We start from the raw sequence: 22446 nt of genomic DNA, 5'->3' as shown, positions 1-22446 counted from the left end.
CAACGATTAACAATTCTGCCTGAACAATGATGAACCCACCCGCTGTGTCCGCATGACATGCCGTTGCCATTTGTGCGCGTTCAATTTCATCCTGATACTTTTCCAAAGGAATTTGAGAAAGAATTGTTGTGCAACTCGTTTAAGAAACGGAAGTGATGCTTTTGTTCTGTTTCAAAGATCGGCTTCACTAGGCCGTGATTGGGTTGTCGGAAAGAATTTAACAGTCTGTAGGTGATTTGCGAAAAAAGTATAGACCATCTTCTAAAATTGACAAACCAAAATATTTTTATAAGACCACAAATCTTCTGTGATCAATGTGATACGAGTTTGTTGCAAGCCTGTCTTGGTTTTCCACGCACTGAATTGAGATTCTTAAGTGTAAACTATCTTCACAATAACGAGTCATTTTCTATCTGGGTCAATATTATTGTTCGCTAATAGGTATAATACAACGCGTAATAATACAATTTGCTACTGAATTATGACATGGTGAAAAGTGCACTTGAATTATTTAAAATGCAAGTTCTGCGTTGATTAAACGTAAAGTGGAATCAACATAAAAATGTGTTTGCGTGGACGGTCGCCATTTCAGACTTTCTTCTGATAAAGTTCGACACATTCATACATTAGTGGACAAACCGCAAATTTGCATGGGCAGAAAAAGCTTTTGCAAATTTGATATTTAATCTTCATTCGTTACAAATGCAGAAAAGGTTAAAATTGAGGATAAGTTTAAAAAAAACAATAATATGCACACTCTATGATTTCAAGCCAGCAGCTCCCAGTTTCAACTTCACCAGCGTTTCTAAGTTCCATACAATACAAATGTAATCAACTAAACTGATATCTGCACCCAACACATTCAAGCGAGCGTTGTGGTCGTCAACCCAACGGGTTTTCGGCGACAAAAGCACGATTTAAATTCAGCCGATAAGTCATCTTTACGTCAATGCATAAAAGTTCAAGCAAGAGTACGCATGGGCTGATGATACCCTCTCAAGACAGGACGTGTCCAAAGGATCCGTGTTCTCAAAACACCATAAACATTACACAATAAACATAGCCTATTACAAGCAAGGCTGAGGAGTAGAAAAAATCATGGCTTTTCTGGAATCAGTCATGTATTTTGTTGGGGTTGGCAGGACTCCACTGATCCTGGTTGCCAGCCTCCAGCAATGGTTTAAGAAACTAGCGGTATGTTCAACAATTTGTTTCTAATTTAGTTCGTCGCATGGGAATGTTGCAAAAAAAGAGCACAAGCAGTCGTGTTTATTCGTTATTCAATCAACGTACGCAAACGCACGACAATTCACCGAATAAAGAGATAAAAAAGGACGTCACCCACAGACAGTATCGCCTTAACACGATGGTATGGTAGTTGGCACTAAACGTATTTACACAAGTTGGTCGGATACGAAACATTTTTGGACCAAGCTTTTATCAGCACAAATATGAATGACGTCGTCAGCAACATGACGTCAGTGGTCATGAACATTGATGTCAACGCAAGTGCAGTGTTGACATTACATGAAGCCGCGAAATTGATTTGGCTGTTGCTGGGGTTGATTGGCGTTTGGCGTTATAGAAAAGCTGTTCATCTGGGGATTTCCCATACTCGAAGCCATCCCGGGATGGCTTCCCATATTGGAATAACCCATTTGCATGCCATACGCAGCTCCTTGAGGACCTGGAAAAGATTTAGAACGTCGTCATATTCACAGGCGAATTAAAACTTGGTGCTGATGATTCATCTCGAATGAATATTGGAGCGGACATAGCGAGAAATATCAAGAAAATTTGAAGTCGTTAGAGATTTTACCTTGTACCGGTACAATCTCCTAAAACTTTCGTCAAAAGAAGTTGGCTCACTTGGCTGTATTCAAACACGTACTAAGTGATACACAATGATACACTCGGCCCGCATTTAATGCGTTGCCGTAAGCAACTGCTGCCTATATATAGAAAGCCAACTTGGTCGGGAAACAAATGCGGAGAATTATCGAACCGCTCAAAAGTTAAACAGCTTTAAAATTATCGTTTTGTGTTCTTTTTTGCGCTTTCATGGTCAGAAATAAAAACGTTCAGTTGAAGTTATGCTGCGAATTGATAAAAACATTTTCACTCATGTTTCACTACACGCATTCACACCTTGGACAGTTAACCGAGTAACTTTAAACGATGAAAGAAGGAATTACTGATGTTATTGATGAGCAAGCTTGTCACGATAATTACAAACGATTACGGAGACTCGGAAGTAACGCAAACGCTATGCAGCGAGTAAGACCCGGTTTAAAGCGGAAAATATTGTGAGCAATAATTACTCAGAGTGAGATGAAAAACGTAGCAATGGCAGCTAGACAGAAGCAATAAGAGTAAAGGTGGTGTTGTTGTGTCACATATGCAGTAGTTGTGCAATGTGCATCCCTATTGTGCAAATTGTTTGTTGTGCTTTGTATTATATTGTTTTTTCGCCAACAAAACAAATAAACTGAACATTGGCCTTAACCAGGTGTTAAGTAACGCAACTCACCTGACATCATCATTTTTTGCTGCATCATCATGTTCTGCTGTTGTTGCTGATTCATCATGGTCGGGTTGCTTTGTGACGCCATAGTCATGGCTCCCATTTGCTTGTTCATGTTGTCCATCTGATTGCCTCCTGGTGGAAAAAATAAAATGATTGACAAAAAACGACAGCCCAGCTCCACAATCTCGGTCAAATTTATTCAATTCTCGCCTTCAAACACCAGCTAAATCATTCATTATGAAATAGAATAACAAACATTCAAAATAAATATTCAGTGGCGCGTTCTTTTATGACTTTCAAGAAAAAACAAACTTTTATGAAGAGTATCAACGAGAGAACTCTAAGCACGACTGTGGCTGGCGCAGTTCAGTCTACTCTACACCATTGAAAGTTTAAGATGCGCCGGAATCTAAGCCTAAAATAACATTAATTAAACAAAATTAAAGACTAAACATTTCATGCATAAAGAAGATAGATACAATAGTGTTTGATTATAAGAATCTTATGCGTTTATATCTATAGCAATTTTGCATTTAATAACGGAAAATATAGAATGGGATAAAGTCCGTTTGAAACCAAGTTGGTATTAATCAGCGAATTCTACCGCATAACCGAAATCTTATCATTTGGGTTAAGCAAGGAATATTTTTCCTCCTTTAGGAATGCTATACTGTGATTAACATGAAACCAAAACAACACTAAATCTAAACTGAATCTTGCTAAAGTTCTAACAATGTAAATGCAAAAATCTCTCATAAACTACTGTAAATTTACTAAAATGAATTCAAGCGAAGCAACAAAAAACAAAACAAAAACACTGAACGATCCGTGCAGAACCTTGCAGCTGGTTCATGGAAGGAGCGATGGTCTTGGCAGGTTTTTTTCCGAGAAGGTCGAGGCTGATATCGATGCCTTTCACGTCAGACCACATATTGCTCTTGTTGGGAGCGACTGGTGCTTGTGAAGCTACAAGTACGGACAACACATCACTACATGCTAGCAAGCTGCTAATGCGCACGTTAATTCAACATCTTCTTATGTTAATTAACGTTAATTCAACATATTCTTTGTTATGTTGAATTCGTCTAAAAATCATATTTTGCACTGCAATATCAAAAGCATTTCAATACAAACTAGATATGAAGTTAAAATTAAAGATCACAAAGAATAAAATTGATAAGTTGAAGTCACCTACATAAATGCTGTGACATAATTCGATTAAAAAGTTCAACTCTAGAAGTCAAGATGTTATTGAAATGTTGACGTTCTTCCTCGGCTTCTATGCCCTACAACCCAAACACCGATGTCCGACATTTTACATTGATTCAACATCTGCAGACGTCGAATTAATGTAAAAATGACCGATTTCCCTGCCTGGAAAGCCATGTCCAAGTCATAGCCACTTAGAAAGAATGCAAACATTTTACGAATACTAATCTCAAAGCGAATCAATTAGTATTTCTGAATACTTATTCAACCATGGATATTTTAAATTTTGTGCTTAGCACAAAAGTTTCTCTTAGTTTGATCAGATACAAATAAACTAAAAATTCTTCAAGATCTTCAATCAGACAGCAAAATCCGTTGCTGTGTGGGCAACAATAAAGTAATTAGTGAACTCATGGAATAAAGTAAAAGTGGTACCACCAATCCCATGCACAGTCTTTGAATGAAAAGCGTAAACAAACCCGCTTAGCGAGCGAGTCCTTGCTTTCCACTTCACTACTTCAGAAACTCGTCATCACAACGTATTAATATCAACACAATATTACTGCCGAACAAAACCAAACCTTTCATATTTATCGGCCAGTGACGTTAATGAACGCCCCACAAACGTAATGTGTTAGCGTGTAGTTGATCGAAACATCGAGAAGTCGAGGCACGTTACCTTTTTGCTGCTGTGCTGGAAAAGATGTTGCTGATTGTCCCATGAGTCCTCCTGATGATGACGCATTTGATCCTCCCACCGGAAATGACGCCATTGATCCTCCTCCAGTTTGTGATGGCATCATCATGTTTTGTGAGGTCATCACTGGGTTTTGTGGTGACATCATTGCACTTTGCGGAGACATCATTGTATTTTGCGATGGCATCATTGTACCTTGTGGTGACATCATTGTATTTTGTGGTGACATCATTGTACCTTGTGGTGACATCATTGTATTTTGTGGTGACATCATTGTACCTTGCGGTGATATTATCGTATGTTGTGCTGGCATCATCGTATTTAATGCTGGCATCATTGTTTTTTGTTGAGGCAACATTGGATTTTGTGGTGACATCATAGCGTTTTGCGGTGATAACATCGAAGCCTGCGCAGGGTTAACTGACGAAGCAGCCATCTGTGGCGACAAGACGTTGCCACTGAAAGCAGTTGGTGCAGCGGAAGGGAGCGCATTTCCGAGACTGGGTCCAATAGGAGACGCAACGGCTTCTACAGACGCTGAAGGCTGAGAGAGTGCCGCGAAGGGATCAAAACTAGTGGAGCCTTGCGCAGGAGCCGCGGCTTGGTTTGACTGGAAGTTTCCAAATGTTTCTTGCGTCGTGGAACCTTTGAAAAGTTAGTATGACTATTACAATACAATCACAGTAGTACAACATAAACTGTCATGAGGACCACGATTGCGGTTTACGTGAAAGCTTCATATTTTAAAATACTTTACGCCGTCGAATGTCCTCTAACATTTTTGAAACTGCTTCAAACCAATCAACCAGCAACACTTATCACGTAATAATAATTATTGGGTGTCCACACACCCCAGTTCTGAACAACGCCCACCAACGCTACTTTATCTTTCTGGTTTCTATGTTGTTTAGCCTTTAATCCAGTGGGGATTTCGGCTGCTCCGAGGCTACAGAGCTTCAACTGTTGCAATTTTTTTTGGATAAACCCCTCACTCTCAATAGTAACAATTATTCCAACGGCAATAGCCAGCGAGGCATATATTTAATACCACGACTTTGACTGAAGAGTTTTTTGTTGAGTGTACTGCTACTGATACAATTACTTGTTTGGCACGAACCAGATTGAGCAAACTGGGTAGAGGTCGCCGTTTGGAAACTTGTGAAGTCAGCAAAGCCACCATTGTTAGTTGGGCTGCTCACAGGCTCAGTGGTCCCCAAACCTCCTGCGATAGTACAACTTGGTTTACATAAATTCACAAAGTAATCGTAAAGTAAAACGTTTAGGCAAAGACCATCAAATATCTAAAGATCGCATACAAAACAAATAACTTTACAATGTGAGCAAACACCACTCTAAAGAAAATATTAACATTCCACAATCTAATAAAAGTAATTTGCGTTCTTGACTTACTTACTTACTTTTATTATAAAATGCCTGGTGAACAGTCTCTCTCTGTTTTTAATTCCACAATCTCATATTTAATATGTGTATATCATCACATTGCATCACCCAGAGTCAAAGTTAACTGGATTCAACTAGGTGCGAGAATATGACATATTCTCATTCTCATGACACACATTGTGTGAACACAAGGACATAAAAATATTGAATCAATGTCAAGCTGATAAAGTTACTTGCTTCAAAAAGCCAAAAAAATAGAAAACTTAAAATATTCCTCACCAAGTAGATCGAGATTACTAGCAGGCTGCGGTGGGGCAGCACTGGCTCCAAACAAATCGTTCGAGCTGGCGTTGGCAGAAGATGTCGGTTGGGGTATGGCTGGAACTTTAGTGTCACCTCTGTAATTCGTTGCTGCTCCAAGGTCCACCTTCTGTTTCACAAGTTAAGTATTATTTTAGTATCGCGTGAGTGTGCCGTTTTGGGCCCAAGTTAAACCACTTTAATGTTTTTATAATTAGCAATCCAAAAATTCTTCTACAAACAGCTTTTTGCTCACCTTTTTAGTGACTCGAGTTGTTTTTGTTGTAGTTTTGGTGACTGTTTCTTTCTTGTCACTATATTTTGACGAATTAAACTTCGGTTGATCGCTGTCCGATGGTGCTGACTCATCGCTAGAAGAAAAATAATCAATGGATGTGATAAATGAAAGTTATCGAGTTAGTTGTGTACTTTAATTAGATTTACAAGCACAGCACAATTTTTTAAATAATCTTTTTCTATCGTGCTTCACCTGTAAGCAGCAGCAGAACCATTAGAAGGACTTCGGTTGTGGGAGGCTCGCGCTGACTTGGCAAAGTCGTATTGGTTGTCAGTGTCACGATAATCATCGAGGGAGTCACGTCGTTCCCTACCTCTGCCTACGGAAAAAAAATCAAGATTTTCGTGAAAGTATTCGTACCCGGTAGGGACACTTGTATTTACAAAACACAAAATAAACCACTTCTTAGTGTCTTTTGCTTCGGGAATGTGAAACCTACGAGTTATTGAGGCAAAAGTGTTGAGTAATGAGTAGGTAAGAAAGTAGTGGAGATAAGTAAATAGTAAAATAAAAAGATTAAGCATAAAGTTAGTGAGTGATCCTTGATAGAAATGCTAGATTCTGAATAAGCAATTGAAATTGTGTTGGTATGAAATTTACAATTCTTCAGATCAACAACGTTATCGCTAGCTTAATATTAAACAGAGAGTTGCTCACGCTTCGACAAGGTTTTTGCTCTGTGGGAATAAAGTTTTGCTTAGGCTTCAGGAAGCTTTCTACGCTACAACGCGATGGTTACTGGTCCACAAAAAAAGTTTTCTGCGGTATGGACTAAGAATTGATATAGGGTAATTTTGGGGTGCTGAATCCAAATCTGAACTCAAATTTCTTCTATCACATCCCATTTTTAGATATAACAAAAAGACTTTATTATTGCCAAAAGTGGATGATTTTACGTTGCGTTCACCACCAATATAATATGCAGTGTCATAGGGAAAGGTTAGTGTTAGACAGGCCAATATAGCTTAAATAAAGTTACTGGACAAGCATTGCCATAAGCTTGTTACAATCTTTGTGATTCGACGCAAAACATTGACAGTAGATGCTAACTTATACTTTTAGCTTGTCATTACTTTTTAGTTGATAATTTTGCGTCAAACACAATTTGGTATCAAAATTGTAGTTTGTGGACATATTTCATCTACTTGTGTACCCCAAGGCACGGATTACTGGATATAGCACAGACAGTGTTTATGTCTGACAAACGCAACGTCAAATTTTCCACTTTTGGCAAAAGTAACAAATTTAGTTGTTATCATGTGTCAAAAACCTGCCATGATAAATAAGGGAGCAAGTCTTTTAGGCTCAGACAGTTAGGCGCCGGTCAAATAGGTGCGCACACTGTGGCGTCTAGATATTTAGGTGCGGAGCACTGTGGCGCCCGTTCATTTAGGTGCTAGTCCTAGTAAAGTCTGCAGATTGTATCAGCTTGGCAGGTAGGGCAATGCTTTTCACACAAAATGTTGCATTGAACAAAAAAATATGTCATGGCTTCCGTGTGTGAAGCTGCTTAAACCGGCAATGCTTTTCACACAAAATGGTATATTGAACAGAAAAGTATATTGTATTTTAATGCGCGTGTTCGGCATTTATTTGTTGTTAGTCCAGGTTTGCGTCGGCGATAGCGTTATCAATAAATTATTATTCAAGTTTCCAAACAAGACTGAGTTTTCTTTTAGTGAATGAGTCAAATAATATCTACACTAAACATCAGTAAAAAATATACCGTAGCCTATATTCAAGCGGGTGGTAGACTTGAGTGAAGACTGAAGAGTAGTAACTTAGTTTTCCGTTAAAACCCCGACTAGGTTTAATAACGAGCAAAGTCGCACCATTATGCTTGCAACTTGTAGCCAGGGTTCATATGCCATATAGAAACGTATAGAGTAGTAGAGCGTTGTCTCGCACCTCATCTCCACACGCGCATTAACAAAACAACATATTTTTCTGTTCAATATAACATTTTGTGTGAAAAGCATTGCCCTACCTAAAGCATTGCCAAGCTGATACAATCTGCAGCCTTTACTAGGAAAAGCACCTAAATGAACGAGCGCCATAGTGCTCAGCATCTAAATATCCAGACGCCACAGTGTGCGCACCTATTTGACCGGCGTGGGTTTTTTTTTTCGCTGACACTTTTCGGTCATTTGTCCGAAATGACTTGAAAAATTTCGGTCATTTTTTATTTATTTCGGTCATTTTTTCTGATGAAAATATTTCCTTTCAAGTAGCTGATACAAACCAAAATTTGCACTTCCTGACTAGCTACGCTGCTACAACATAGGCGCCAACTTTTTATGCTGTATTGATACATAAAACAATAGATGAACTAGCGATCGGCAGCAGGACAACATTTTTTGAATGCAAACCGCAACAGCTTCGCGATATAATCACTAGAACGAGTAGGATGCTACAATTCCACACCAGACAAAATCTGTCATTTTTACATTGATTTAACGTCTGCAGATGTTGAATCAATGTAAAAATGACTGATTTTGCTGCCTGCGACATAGCAAAAATCTACCATTTTGTGTCGATTCAATGTCATCAGATGTTGAATGCACCCAAAAACAACATAATTTGCTACGTAGACGGAGCGTGCGTTTAGCTTTATGCGCTTGCAAACAGACTCGATGTTGCTTTCGAAAGTCGAAACCTCTGCAGAGAATTGTTGCGGCAGTGAATCGCTCGCTGTGAAAATGAACTTGAAGTCTCGGCACGACGTAACCACCAACCAACGCAACAAGGGCTGGTACAAACCGCATTGCGCACACGCGGCATAATCAACGCAACAACGGACTCGCGCAAACTGCATGGCGCACACACGACCGTTGCCATGGAAACCTGATCAAAGGCGGGAATATGCGCATCTTTTGTTTCATCTGCAACACGAAAACAGGTCAGTCATAAAGTTGAAAGCAGGTCAGTCATAAGTTGCGATATTGTAGTGAAAAGGGAGCTATGTCAAGTCGAAAACTTAATCAAACGTCTCTCCGTAACTATTTTTCAAGGGCTATTTACGGATGTCAGCAACTTTTAAATTTATTCAAGGTGACGTGCTGTTGAATTGATGTAAACGTGAATGATTTTACTTTCAACAGGTAGCCTACATTTTCAAGCGTATAATCAAGTTAGTATTTGCACTCCATTTTCAAGACATTGTCATTCCATTTACAGTATACCTTTTACTTTTTAGTAAACCTTTTCGTCTCTTGTTTCATGGTAATAAATCTAATCTGTTGCCAAACTTTATGTTGTGCTTAGCTTAAAGAGTCGCAGTCCATCAACCGCTAGCCTACGCAGACGCATGTGTTTGGTTAACCGAAGTGGTCGAGTTTTGTTTATAATAATTAACGGTAGGTCGCAAGTAGCGATAACTCCGAGTGTGGCAATAAAAGCAATCCTAGTGTGACGACATAATTATGTCATCCATCTGCGTGACATTTTTCTAAATTTACGTTGCTGCTGATGAAACACGCTTTCGCCCCCACGGCCAAAAAAATAGTTAGGCGCCTATGAGCTACAACATTAAGTTTCGCTGAGAAACGTTGTCGTGTTTTATCGGAGAAAACTTTCTTCAACGTTCATCAGCGAAACTCAACCTTGCAACACCCGATTCGACTATATATTTTTCGGACATTTTGACCGAATTGACTATATTTTTTTCGGACATTTTGCTAAAAAATCGGTCAATGACCGAAAAAGAACCCCAGCGGCGGCGCCTAACTGTCTGCGCCTAAAAGATGTGGACCCATAAATAAGTATGAAGGCAGATTCGGATGCAGCACCCCAAAATTACTCTATATCAGTTTTCAAAGTTTATAGCCTACCGCAACAATTATTGACCTGTGTAAGCATACGGAATAACCATGTTTATATACATCATAAAATCAGTTAGCATTCATCGTTTATTAACAAATTTATTATGATTCCTCAGTTGGTTATATATTCCAAATAATTTATATTGTTGTAGTTTTTTTTTAGGCTCTACAGTCTACACTCGCAGATCAATGATCATGCAAGCGTATCTTTCTCGATTAAAAAAATAAACCCGTTGTTAAACAATGACGATTTCACATATTTTTTGAGCAAATAAACTACAGATTTCAACAAATAAAAATGGTCAGACACCTACAGGGATTGGTGAAGTGAAGCAAATAAAATAGTCATATGTAATCGAGGAAGCATATCTGAATGACTGTTGAAAACAAACAAAACCGAAGAACAGTGAATGTTAAACATCTCTGAAAGCTCGTGTGCTTCAGGTTCAGTTTGCCACAAAAGATTACTGGGCGTGCAATATTTCACTTTATTTACAAAAAATCCTAGCCAGACTAAAAGTATAAAGAAATCTGCAAGAAAATATTATAAGAACTACAAAACAATTTACAATAAAAATGGCTCAATAAACATGAACAACTTATATTTAGTAGGCTAAAGATTTATAGTAAGAACATATTTCAAAATCGGGAGAATAATAAGTAACTTAAAATTTTTTAAATTTCAAAAGAATATGGTTGGCAATATAGGATGTTTGGATTAGAAATAGAACAATGGCTTATAAATTTTCAAAAGACGGTAACGCCCTATATGCCTCTTTGAATTATTTGCCACTTTCTAAAAAAAAAGAACTTTTCAATTGAAACATTAGAGGGGCAATAGAAACGCAACAATCTACAGCGCCAACAGCAACGACATGCTAAAATGTGAGAAATTTCTCGTGTTTGTCTTGCTTTGTGATGGTGTCGGTGAAATCGTTGTATGTTGTGAAACCACAAACATACAACCAGCCTTTAAACTTAACAACAACGTTAAATTAATAACATATTTACATTTAAATTACAGCCAAAAATGCTACTTTGTCCAATGTAAAGCTAAAAAAGTCAATTAAGTGAACAAATACTTTACATCACGAATCACGATATAATGGCGTCTTTTATTGTGTGATTCTCAAAATACATTTTAAAGATAACATGCGTAAATTGGGATGCCCTTACAAAACATCTTCAATGTTTCCGCTACGTTAGTTGTAGAATTTACTTTCTTTTCAACGACAAAATCGGCTTCACAGCCGAGTGGTGAGATCCCTGGTACGACAATCGAAAAGGCGCCTGTTCGACACAGCTCAAGAACATGTGGCTATGTCTTTGGAAGGACACTTGAAGACATGCCCGAAGGTGGCTTCCTTGCCTTCCCGTCAACTTAATCTAATATTTCTAAATGTTCAACCACGGGCCATAAGTCTGGATACGACATAAAGATGAGAAAATGACTTTATTTTACATCGTTTTTCCGTTTTCTCGGTGACAGTAGCAAAAAAACAGAAAAACAGCGTCTAAAAACAAACAGGTATCAATTTTGAAAAGCAATTAAAGTTTAGTCTGACCAAAAAGTGAAGACAGCAAAGTGTCTTAGTTTTTCGTTTTTATAATTGATAGGCCTACCAAACTAAGGTAGAAGTCATGCTTTTTATTACAGACTCCAGCTCTAGACAACACAAGATCCAACAAATCTACAGCCCTGTCTGTGATAACGATCCAAAAAAAGATAATGCTCCGTTTAGGTAATAGCCCCCATCTTCCTTGAGTCAAAGTTGTGTTATAAAAAAAGTGAAAATAACTTACTGTTGTGTACCGGTATATATTATACAATATACAATTAATAAGGTTTTTACATAACACTGTAGTCCACTGGCGCCGACTTACGGGGTCACGGGGTGGCCACGCCACCACGTAACCGCTGTGGCGGGGTGGCAGCCACCCCGTTTAGGTTGCATTACTTACTGCAAATAAATGTAATTTGAACGGACGTTTAAATCTTTTTGTGATCATTGGTTTTCGCTTCAAGTTAACGTAAAGCAAGAGGTGAACCAATACAGTATTGCGAAGAAAATGATTGTTTTTGTCACAAGCATGATACTCGCGTAACATCAAGCAAGCTACGTGAAGATTACGCAACACGTGGCTACGAGTTTTTTTCCTTGTTGTTGTTGCGATCGTTTTATTTGTTATTTGTCATAAGTCATTGTTACACTTGTTAGGTTTACAATGGAATTTATTAATCAATAAAATATGATCTTTACATTACCTCCCTCAAAAATCATTTTTGAAAAATTTTAATCTGCAGCATAGAGTCCATATGATTGTCGCAACTGCTTGATCTATTTGCAAGCAATGAAACAATTTCCAGGGTTCGATCTTAGCGGTAGTCCGCTAGCCAATGGCTAGTAAAAATTTGCGCGGATTAGTAGAAATGTTGCAGTACTAGTCCGATTTGTCTAGTGAAAATATTCGCCGGTGTCACCGTTCACTGTGAAAAGTTTTGGTTTACAAAATGGCGATTGGTGACGTCACTCTGAAATACTGCAAAAATTTTGCTTGACAGAGGCGAGATTGCACGAAGAAAGTGCAAAGTCGGTCAACTGAGCACGTGACTACTTTTTTCTCGCAACCTCACTAGACACGACACGTGGTAGTAGTGAGCACGCCAGCACGGAAAAGCCGGCATCCCAGGAAGCAGCAGTTAGCGAAATTAATGTTTTTTGTTGATATATTGTGATCAAATGCTGATTCAATGTTACTACAAAGTGTCTAACGCTCAGACAAGTGAAAAGTCAGTAAACTGGTCGGACTAGTGAAAAATCGTGCGGGCTAGTGAAAACGGGGAGCAACTAGTCCGGTGGGCTAGTGAAAAAAAAAGTTAAGATCGACCCCTGATTTCATTAATGCTTCCAAACGTGGTCTGCATTGTGAAAATATACGTATCGTTGCCTTCCACCATCTGCGAGGCGGAGCGATCGTTTAGTGCAATCAGGCGCATAAAAACCTACTTGCGATCTACCATGACACAACAGCGATTGAACCACGTCCTAATTTTAAATGTTTATCAAGCTGAAGCTTCACGGTTACAACTTGACCAGTTGATTAACAGTTGGATTGACAGAGCTGCTGTGCGCAAAAATACTTTTGCCAAATGTTAAGTGTCAGAGCAGCAACGTAACAATAAAATTCACGACATACCTCCTGTGCATTGTTTTAAAGTTGCTTTGTAAATTATCGGGCTACAAATCAGATGTGAAAAGACAATTGCATCTACGAAACACGCTTAGTAAAAATCAAACAAAAACATGCAGTTTGAAAGTTTTTAGGTTTCTATATTGTGCTATCCGCCACCCCGTGCAAAAATAAAAGTCGGCGCCTATAATAACACTGATTAACTTTTACAATCTCTTTGTAAAAGACCCCTTGCTCTTTTAGTACACCCGCTTTAAAGCTGATATCTCAACTGTGTAGGCATACTCTAGCCTTGATGAAAAAGAAAAATGATCAAAATAATTAGATTATTACCGTGGTGGTATCTACACAGCTAAAAGCGCTACAGTAAGTAATGACAAAGACCAAGGTTGATAAATTATCATCACAACTAACAGAAAATAAAGTTCAACATGCTGTTCAAGAATCATAATTAGTCAAAGGAAATTATTAAAGTGATTGATAATAACTCTCACCTGAAAAATAGATTCTGTGTTTTCAAATTAAAATTATTCAAAACAAGGAGCAACTACAAACCGAAAAATCTTAAAAGTATTGAAGTTAAAAACCAAAGGTGATCACGCAATCAATTAAATATCTTTCATTTATAAATTAAAACAAAAATTGACGAATCCAACAAAGCTGGAATAATGGTACTGCCCAACAAACAGTTGATATACAAAGGTCAGTTATGAAGTAAATAGAAGTATTAAGACTGTGGTAATTTCTACATAAAACATAAACTAGCTATTCCCAGCATGGCATCTAGCATTAGTGGAATAGCATCTTTTGCTGTGAGTGTGAGGAACACACTGCAAATCATATCGCCAACGACTGCACCATATTCCGTCTTCCTAATGGATTGGAAAGTTAACATGTTTGGATGATAAGACTAAAGTTTAGCTGCTCTCAGATTGCTTTTGGATGAACGTAGTCTTAGAAACATCACCAATCAATAGCCAAAAGAGTAGAACCTCAACCTCAACGAAGAAGAATTAAGCAATAAAATTTTCTTAAAATTAAACAAATGGGAAAAAGTGGTTGTTATCCTAAAAAAAACTTCACAACTGCCTCTTCTATACTGATTACTGGTAAGTGGTAATTATGAAATAAGTACTGACCCCAATAGCAATTCTATTTCATTTAATTAGCTCAGTGGTAAACGTAGGTTTGATACACCTTCTCAAGGATATCACCATGAACGTTTTTAAACGTGATACTGAATGTAATTTCTGCTTGGCACTAAAGGATTCAGAATATTAACGTACAAAGCTGCACTGACACCACCTGATTTGTAAGGCATCTAGAGAAACGCATATTTGCGATGGATACAAAGCTTTGCAAAAACACATTTATTATTCAATTCCATCAAACTAGACGCCCTGAAAAAATTTTCCTCAATATAGACATATAGCATAACTTGAGCATCTACCTTCTCTAAAATAAAACGTTTGAATATTACCAGCGAAGTTGAACTTAATTGCTTCTCCTGAAATCATATCAACTACATACTGAATTTGTTTGTACGATGTCTTGAGATTAACATTGTCACATCTACTAACCGTCTAAGTAACTCAATGCTTGTACTGATCTGACTACTGTCTTTTATCAGCAGCATTTGCATCTTTTGATTGAGGTTATTTTCAAAGGCATTCGTGAATTCAGTACAAAAAGATTTAGTGAAAACGAAGACATCGGCTACCCCCACTAGTGGGGAACAAACCGACGATGGATTATGATGATGATGCGAGCAACGCAAAAGTCTGCCACAGAAGCAGCTAATTACAAAATTCAAACAAACTAAATTAACAGTCTGACAATTACTATATTTCAAAAAACAAAGGAGCAGGAACGCTAGCATGCCTGTCCTTACCTTTTCGAGAACGTCCAACATCACCTGGTGATGGAGGAGGGCTAAACCCTGCGACAATATTCACATTGATGATTCAAAATGATTTAAATTGGTAGAAGTCCTAAAATCTCCTAAAATCTGAGCTTGGATAATCACAGTATGGATCTGTAATTGTTATGCATCAATGCATATCTTAAAAAAACTAATTATTGTCAAAAAAACATGCACAAAATATGAGCCTTATGAGGGTGTTCTTAGAAGGGAAATTTGAAGAAAAAACTGTCTGTACGTGTACACACTAAAACACAATCATCTTTTTCAGTCGATTGCTACAGCTATAAGAATACACAGTGAAAACTTGACACAAGCTCAAAAGTGTGTTATATGATCAGGGCTGCCTTTATTTTTATTTAAATTTCTTTCTTTCAAGGCAAGCAAAAAGCTTGCAATGAATCTGACATGGATTTTTGTGCAGTGCTTTCTAATAAAAAAAAAGTCATTTGTATGTATAGTGGTTAAGTTACTCAACTGGAAACTGGGGCATGGTACGTTAGGTTTTAGCCTACAACATTCTACAATCTATATTTGAGAATGCTGCAATTTGAGTAAAACTTTTGAAAACAAAAGCATGACAATATCCAACTTAACTAAAAAACTAGAGCACATCAACTTGAATCAAAGATATCCGAAAAGGTTTTTGATATGCTCAGTTGCTCACATTACAGAACAGGGCAAAATCTGCTGACAATTCAACATCTTTATTTCAGTCATATGTTTGATTGATAGTTTGAAACAAACTGATTTGAAACTTTGATTTCAAACATGTATCTCAAAAAATGTATTGTATACATAGTAAGTTACTGTATGCATTGCGTACTGCATAGTATATATATATATAAAATACTGAAAAATATAGGCTACTACAAAAATATTGTTGTAATTACATGCAAATTGACTAAAACTGTCCATGATGCTGAATTAAGAAAATTTGGGCTTCATTTCTTTGTAAATTACTTTTTTCTCAACATTACAACTTGTCACAGGGCATTCCAAAATCTCTGAACTAATCATTTGCAGGTGGATCATCAATGTATACCCTGCCATGACCCAGTGTTTGTTGATTACACCTCTAAAGGTTCATATTTTCCAACACAGAAAGAAGCTATAACTAAGCTAATTGTAAGGAAACAAGACTGATCAGTGCCCAAACAAGCTAAACATATTTGAATAAACAAGCAGAGTTTTGATGAGATGTTTGATGAATGAATTGTAAACTTTTATGGCCTGCTCAAAACTATTGCAATATGAGGCCCATACACACAGAGGTTGACATACGCAGATCATTAAATCTAGTGATATAATTATAAACAACCACAAATGCTCTAGCTGCAAACTATTTGCTTTAAATTCATTGTTGCAAATATAATATGAGGATAGAATCCAAGTGAAGCTTACTTGAGCGCCCATACTGAAATTTTGCATCGTCACTTGACAATCCAACATATTTGTCACGATTTTTCTTTGCTCGCTTTCGTTCTTCCCGCAAACGTTCATTGTCTTGAATCAAGCTAATAATATCTTTTACTTTATTTCTAATATTGACTCCTTGATCTTTGCCTTGTTCATCTAAGAATAAAAAATAAACTTTTCTTATTGTAGCTCCATGAATTAGAAGCGCAAAATGGCTTCAGTTGTTAACAAAGTACAATTATTGACCAGAATTGTTCACTGTTCATTCTGTTGTCAGTATGCCTTTAAATCTGCTGTTTCCAGTTGTAGCAAGGTCTTCTCGTTAAAAATTATCAAATTTCAAAGGATAAAGAATTTAAAATTATTGAGTTGAAAATTTGCATGGTATGTAAGTCTAGTTTTATCAACAAATTTTGTGTATCATTGTTAATGAGAAAATACCGTGAAAAGTAAAGTCCTGTAGAGACTTAAGATCGTAGAGATGTTCACGAGCGCTTGTTACAACCCTCTCTGACCCATTCCTCACCAAATAAGCAAGCAGAAGAAGTGACTATAAAAGTTAGAAACAAACTTTAAAAAATCGTAATCAATTATATTAATTCTGAAATTTAAAATTGAAACCATCATTGTAAACTACTACCGGTATCACATGGAAAAAAATTATTGTTAAATTACTTGAAGAATCAATCATTCAGCATAACAAACAAACATGAAAAAAACTACAAAAATACTTTATATATTCTTCGCCAGTTTTTTCTGCCTTCGTGAAGCATTCGCTTCCACAGCATTCCCATCACTTCTGGAAAGCATTCATACATAAATGTGTCACGAGCTAATTCCTGCATGATTGTTCCAGATGGCCCCCAAGATTCATCGTTAGTTGCTTCACGAACCCGAGCCTCTACTTCAGAATAATTCATCACCACATTTGTCCTACAATCAATAAAAAACATTTAAAAATTGATAACCGATACAATATACATGTTATGTGTTAGGTCAAATAAGTTTAGCAAAGACTATTAATTATTAGGTTACAAGTTAACCAGATAGTATGGGACACAGATGCACCATGAAGTTGGTGTTCTTCTAAGGCTCTAAGCTATATTTGATGGGTCCGGGTCTGCTGTCCGGGTCTGCTACTATTCGGCGAGTGCCCTATTCGGCGAGTTTTTGAAATTTTTGAAAGGAAATTATCGGGTACCTTAGCCTAATTATAATTGCCGTTTTTACATCGTTTTAACGTCGCTAAACGTTGAAATCGTGCAGAAAGGAATAAAAAGAAAATGTTTGAACTATTAAATTAAAATTCTTCATGTCAGTTCAGTTGTTTTTATTTCTGACCATCATATCAAAAACAATACACGTCAACATAGCAAAGGTAGAAGCGACAAAACGCGAACGTTTAAACGTGCTTGAATTCGTCATGTCAGTTCAGTTGTTTTTATTTCTGATCATGATATCAAAAACAATACACGTCAACATAGCAAAGGTGTAGAAAAAGGTAGAAGCGACAAAACGCGAACGTTAAAACGTGCTTGTGACCGAAGTAAGTTATTGAGTTAGAAAATGTTACAAAAAAAAAAAAATAGATCATGTTTATGTCTATAAGTTAGTACTTTTGAATAGTTAAAATGATTAGTTTGGACCAACAAATGTGTGGCCTACAGCTTGGATTGAAAGGAAATTATCGGGTACCGTAGCCTAGTTATCCCGACCAGCAAAAATTTGTTCCAAGAACACAGTTCATTTTTACATTGTAGTAACAGAATGAAAAGGCTAAACAAATGTGTGGCCTATCGTGTTAACGTCGCTAAACGTTGAAATCGTGTAGAAAAGGGAGCTTTTGCTGACTAGGATACTTTGAAACTGAGAAACATTCACAGAAGCCCTACGCTTTGTTCCAAGAACCCATTTAGCATAACATTTCATTTGTACATTGATTCAACGTCTGAATACATTATCTTAAAAATGCAACGTATCGTAGGGCTTCTGTGAATGTTTCTCAGTTTCAACGTATCCTAGTCAGCAAAACACCCTTTTCTACACGATTTCAACGTTTAGCGACGTTAAAACGATAGGCCACACACTTGGTTAGCCTTTTCATTCTGTTACTACAATGTAAAAATTAACTGTTAGGCTAACTGGGTTCTTGGAACAAATTTTTGCTGATCGGGATAACTAGGCTACGGTAGCCTACCCGATAATTTCCTTTCAATCTAAGCTGTAGGAGTGTAGGTCACACATTTGTTGATCCAAACTAATCATTTTAACCATAGGCGCCTAAGCCGTGGGGACCAGGCCCCCACGCATATTTCCGCGTGGGAGCAACTTTTTATGCGGCATTGATACATAAAACAATAGATGAACTAGCGATCGGCAGCAGGAAAACATTTTTAAATGCAAACCGCAACAGCTTTGCAGTAAATAATCACTAGAACGAGTAGCGATGCTACAATCCCACCCCAGACAAAAAAAATCTGTCATTTTTACGTTGATTTAACGTCTGCAGACGTTGAATCAATGTAAAAATGACTGATTTTGCTGCCTGTGACATAGCAAAAATCTACCATTTTGCGTCAATTCAATGTCATCAGATGTTGAATGCACCCAAAAACAACATAATTTGCTACGTTGACGCAGCGTGCGTTTAACTTAATGCGCTTGCAAACAGCCTCGCTGTCGCTTTGAAAAGTCGAAACCTCTGCAGAGAATTGTCGCCGCAGTGAATCGGTTGCTGTGAAAATGAACTTGAAGTCTCGGCCCGAGGTTACCACTAACCAACGTAACAAGGGCTGGTACAAACCGCATTGCGCACAGTAGCACAAGCGGCATAATCAACGCAGTAACGGACTCGCGCAAACTGCATGGCGCACACACGTCTGTTGCCATGGAAACCCGATCAAAGGCGGGGAATATGCGCATCTTTTGTTTCATCTGCAACACGAAAACGGGCGTATTTATTACAGCGAATTGGAACTTGAAAGCTGGTCAGCCATAAGTTGCGATATTGTAATGAAAAGGGAGCAATGTCAAGTCGAAAACTTAATCAAACGTCTCTCTGTAACTATTTTTCAAGGGCTGTTTACGGATGTCAGTAACTTTTAAATTTATTAAAGGTGACGTGCTGTTGAGTTGATGTAAACATGAATGATTTCGCTTTCAACAGGTATATTTTCAAGCATATGATCAAGTTAGTATTTTCATTCCATTTACAGTATACCTTTTAGTAAACCTTTTCGTCTCTTGTTTCTGCTAATAAATCTAGTTCGTTGCTAAACTTTATGTTGTGCTTAGCTTAAAGAGTCGCAGTCCATCAACCGCTAGCCAACGCAGACGCATAGCATGTGTTTTGGTCGAGCTTTGTTTATAATAATTAACGGCAGGTCGAACGTAGCGATAACTCCGAGTGTGGCAATAAAAGCAATCCTAGTGTGGCGACATAATTACGTCATCCATCTGCGTGACATTTCGCTGAATTTACGTTGCTGCTGATGAAACACGCTTTCGCCCCCACGGCCAAAAAAATAGTTAGGCGCCTATGATTTTACCTATTTAAAAGTACTAACTTATAGACATAAACATTATTTTTTTTCTAACATTTTCTTTGTTTTATTTTTCCTTCATATCTTAAATTTTTCTGAAGGTGATGCAACGTTGCCAAATTTCTTTCAACTCAATAACTTACTTCGGTCACAAGCACGTTTTAACGTTCGCGTTTTGTCGCTTCTACCTTTTTCTACACCTTTGCTATGTTGACGTGAATTGTTTTTGATATCATGATCAGAAATAAAAACAACTGAACTGACATGACGAATTCAAGCACGTTTTAACGTTCGCGTTTTGTCGCTTCTACCTTTGCTATGTTGACGTGTATTGTTTTTGATATGATGGTCAAAAATAAAAATAACTGAACTGACATGACGAATTCAAGCACGTTTTAACGTTTGCGTTTTGTCGCTTCTACCTTTGCTATGTTGACGTGTATTGTTTTTGATATGATGGTCAATAAAAATAACTGAACTGACATGACGAATTTTAATTTAATAGTTCAAACATTTTCTTTTTATTCCTTTCTGCACGATTTCAACGTTTAGCGACGTTAAAACGATGTAAAAACGGCAATTGTAATTAGGCTACGGTACCCGATAATTTCTTTTTAAAAATTTCAAAAACTCGCCGAATAGGGCACTCGCCGAAAAAGGCTCTCGCCGAATAGGGAACTCGCCGAATCGGACTAGTCGAATCGGACTAGTCGAATCGGACTCGCCGAATCGGACTCGCCGAAACGGGCCATTCCGATATTTGATAGGGGAGGATTGGGCACCACTCAGAGGTAGTTTTGCAAACTGAGCCAGCCCGGGAATATAGAAACAACAGCGGCCCACTTGTATCATTGAAGCAATTTTTTTAGCCATGACAAGTTACAATTTATGCTTATGGCATTAAAAAGTTCAACTGGCCCACCAGGAAAGTTCCTGAATTCCCGTTGGGCTAATTTTATATTAATTGTTGCTGCAATTGGGTGTAGCTTCATCATAGTCAATAGGTCTTCTATTTTCTTAACCAATTTTCATGTGGTTAAGCAGCATTTTGTTGGTTATGTTTCTCATGGTGTGATTTCAGAAAGCGATAAGTTTTTTCATTGTTGTGGAGGTACTTACAGGTACTTATAAATTTGAAATAACCGCAGTCATCATAGAAAAATAACCAAGAATTCAACATTATCATACCAAGTACTTCAACGTAATGTCATTATACTGTATAGGCAATTCTCCCCCAAAATATTTTGCATAAAAATTTTCATACGAATAAATTTAAAATTATTTCTTTAGACTAGAAGCACATTGTTTTATTATTTTTGGATTAGATATAGTTTTATGTCATTTTGTAGAAAAGTTTTCTTTTAAGATGGAAATTTAAAAGAAAAGCTTAAAAATTTTAGTATTCCTGAAAAGACCTTGAAAGAGGTAGGCCTACGTACTATAGTAATACAGTAGGCTATAGACTAAAATGAAGAAAACATGTAAAATATCATAAAATATATAAGATGCAAAATTTTGTATTGAAAGTTTATTTGCAAAGTCTTGTACCAATGCAACATGCATGAGTTAAAAATGAGACTTATTTTTGAATACATATGGTAATTATGATACCAGTAATAAACGAACATAATTATATATATTTCATAATTTAAAACATTCAACGTACACTTTATCAGCAACTTCTCTAATCTTCCACAAGCCTGGTATAGTATTCATATTGAAGTTGTAACTATTATATAATCTGTAAAATAAAAAAACTGAAATGAAAACATCATAGATCATGTACTTTTAGCTAGTTTTAAAAATAAAATTAAGCTTTGTTGTACCAAAAGTATACTTAACCACTAGTGATCAGTTATTTGAAGTCAATGGCTCAATGTCAAAAAACAAGTTTTGGTTCTACACTATTTGAATGACAATTCTCAAGTCTGCATCAGTTCATCATTGAAGAATGTGCAAATTACACGGTGCCATGAATCAGCATTAGTTACCTCGAATTACCCATAAGTCCAACCAAACTACATAGCTAAGGCGGAATGGCTCGTTTCGGTGAGTCCGATTTGGTGAGTCTGATTCGGTGAGTCCGATTCCTATTCGGTAATTTTTTCAATATTTTTTT

At 37.2% G+C, this 22446-nt stretch overlaps 1 protein-coding gene across 3 annotated transcripts; it reads right to left on the bottom strand.

Moving 5' to 3' along the window:
- Positions 1 to 411: 411 nt before the first annotated feature.
- On the bottom strand, positions 412 to 22064 carry LOC145771350 (clathrin interactor 1-like). Of its 3 annotated transcripts, XM_082583106.1 has the most exons (13): positions 21994 to 22064; positions 17517 to 17718; positions 17227 to 17335; positions 16771 to 16941; positions 15337 to 15384; positions 6625 to 6751; positions 6391 to 6505; positions 6114 to 6264; positions 5551 to 5655; positions 4416 to 5078; positions 3365 to 3493; positions 2531 to 2659; positions 412 to 1687 (listed from the first exon to the last, which is right to left on the bottom strand). In XM_082583106.1, exons 1-13 carry the CDS (start codon positions 22041 to 22043, stop codon positions 1524 to 1526), a joined length of 2163 nt encoding a protein of 720 aa, XP_082439232.1. In that variant the 5' UTR covers positions 22044 to 22064; the 3' UTR covers positions 412 to 1523. The 3 variants fall into 3 exon arrangements, with proteins under 3 accessions (XP_082439232.1, XP_082439246.1, XP_082439239.1); XM_082583120.1 differs by lacking the exon at positions 3365 to 3493; XM_082583113.1 differs by lacking the exon at positions 15337 to 15384.
- Positions 22065 to 22446: the final 382 nt, after the last annotated feature.

This window comes from Aplidium turbinatum, chromosome 1 (genome assembly GCF_918807975.1).
Source record: "Aplidium turbinatum chromosome 1, kaAplTurb1.1, whole genome shotgun sequence".
Taxonomy (NCBI): domain Eukaryota; kingdom Metazoa; phylum Chordata; class Ascidiacea; order Aplousobranchia; family Polyclinidae; genus Aplidium; species Aplidium turbinatum.
The sequence above is the reverse complement of the archived record's forward strand: the minus strand, read 5'-3'. Positions and strand labels throughout refer to the sequence as shown.

Bases quoted from the DNA above. Each gene is read 5' to 3' on its own strand.
- LOC145771350 (XM_082583106.1), bottom strand. From the start codon at position 22,043: ATGAATACTATACCAGGCTTGTGGAAGATTAGAGAAGTTGCTGATAAA. The intron at 16,942-17,226 runs GTATTTTCTCAT...TTTTATTCTTAG, and splicing joins ACAGGACTTTACTTTTCACG to ATGAACAAGGCAAAGATCAA. The intron at 6,506-6,624 runs GTGAAGCACGAT...TTTTTCTTCTAG, and splicing joins GGTTCTGCTGCTGCTTACAG to CGATGAGTCAGCACCATCGG.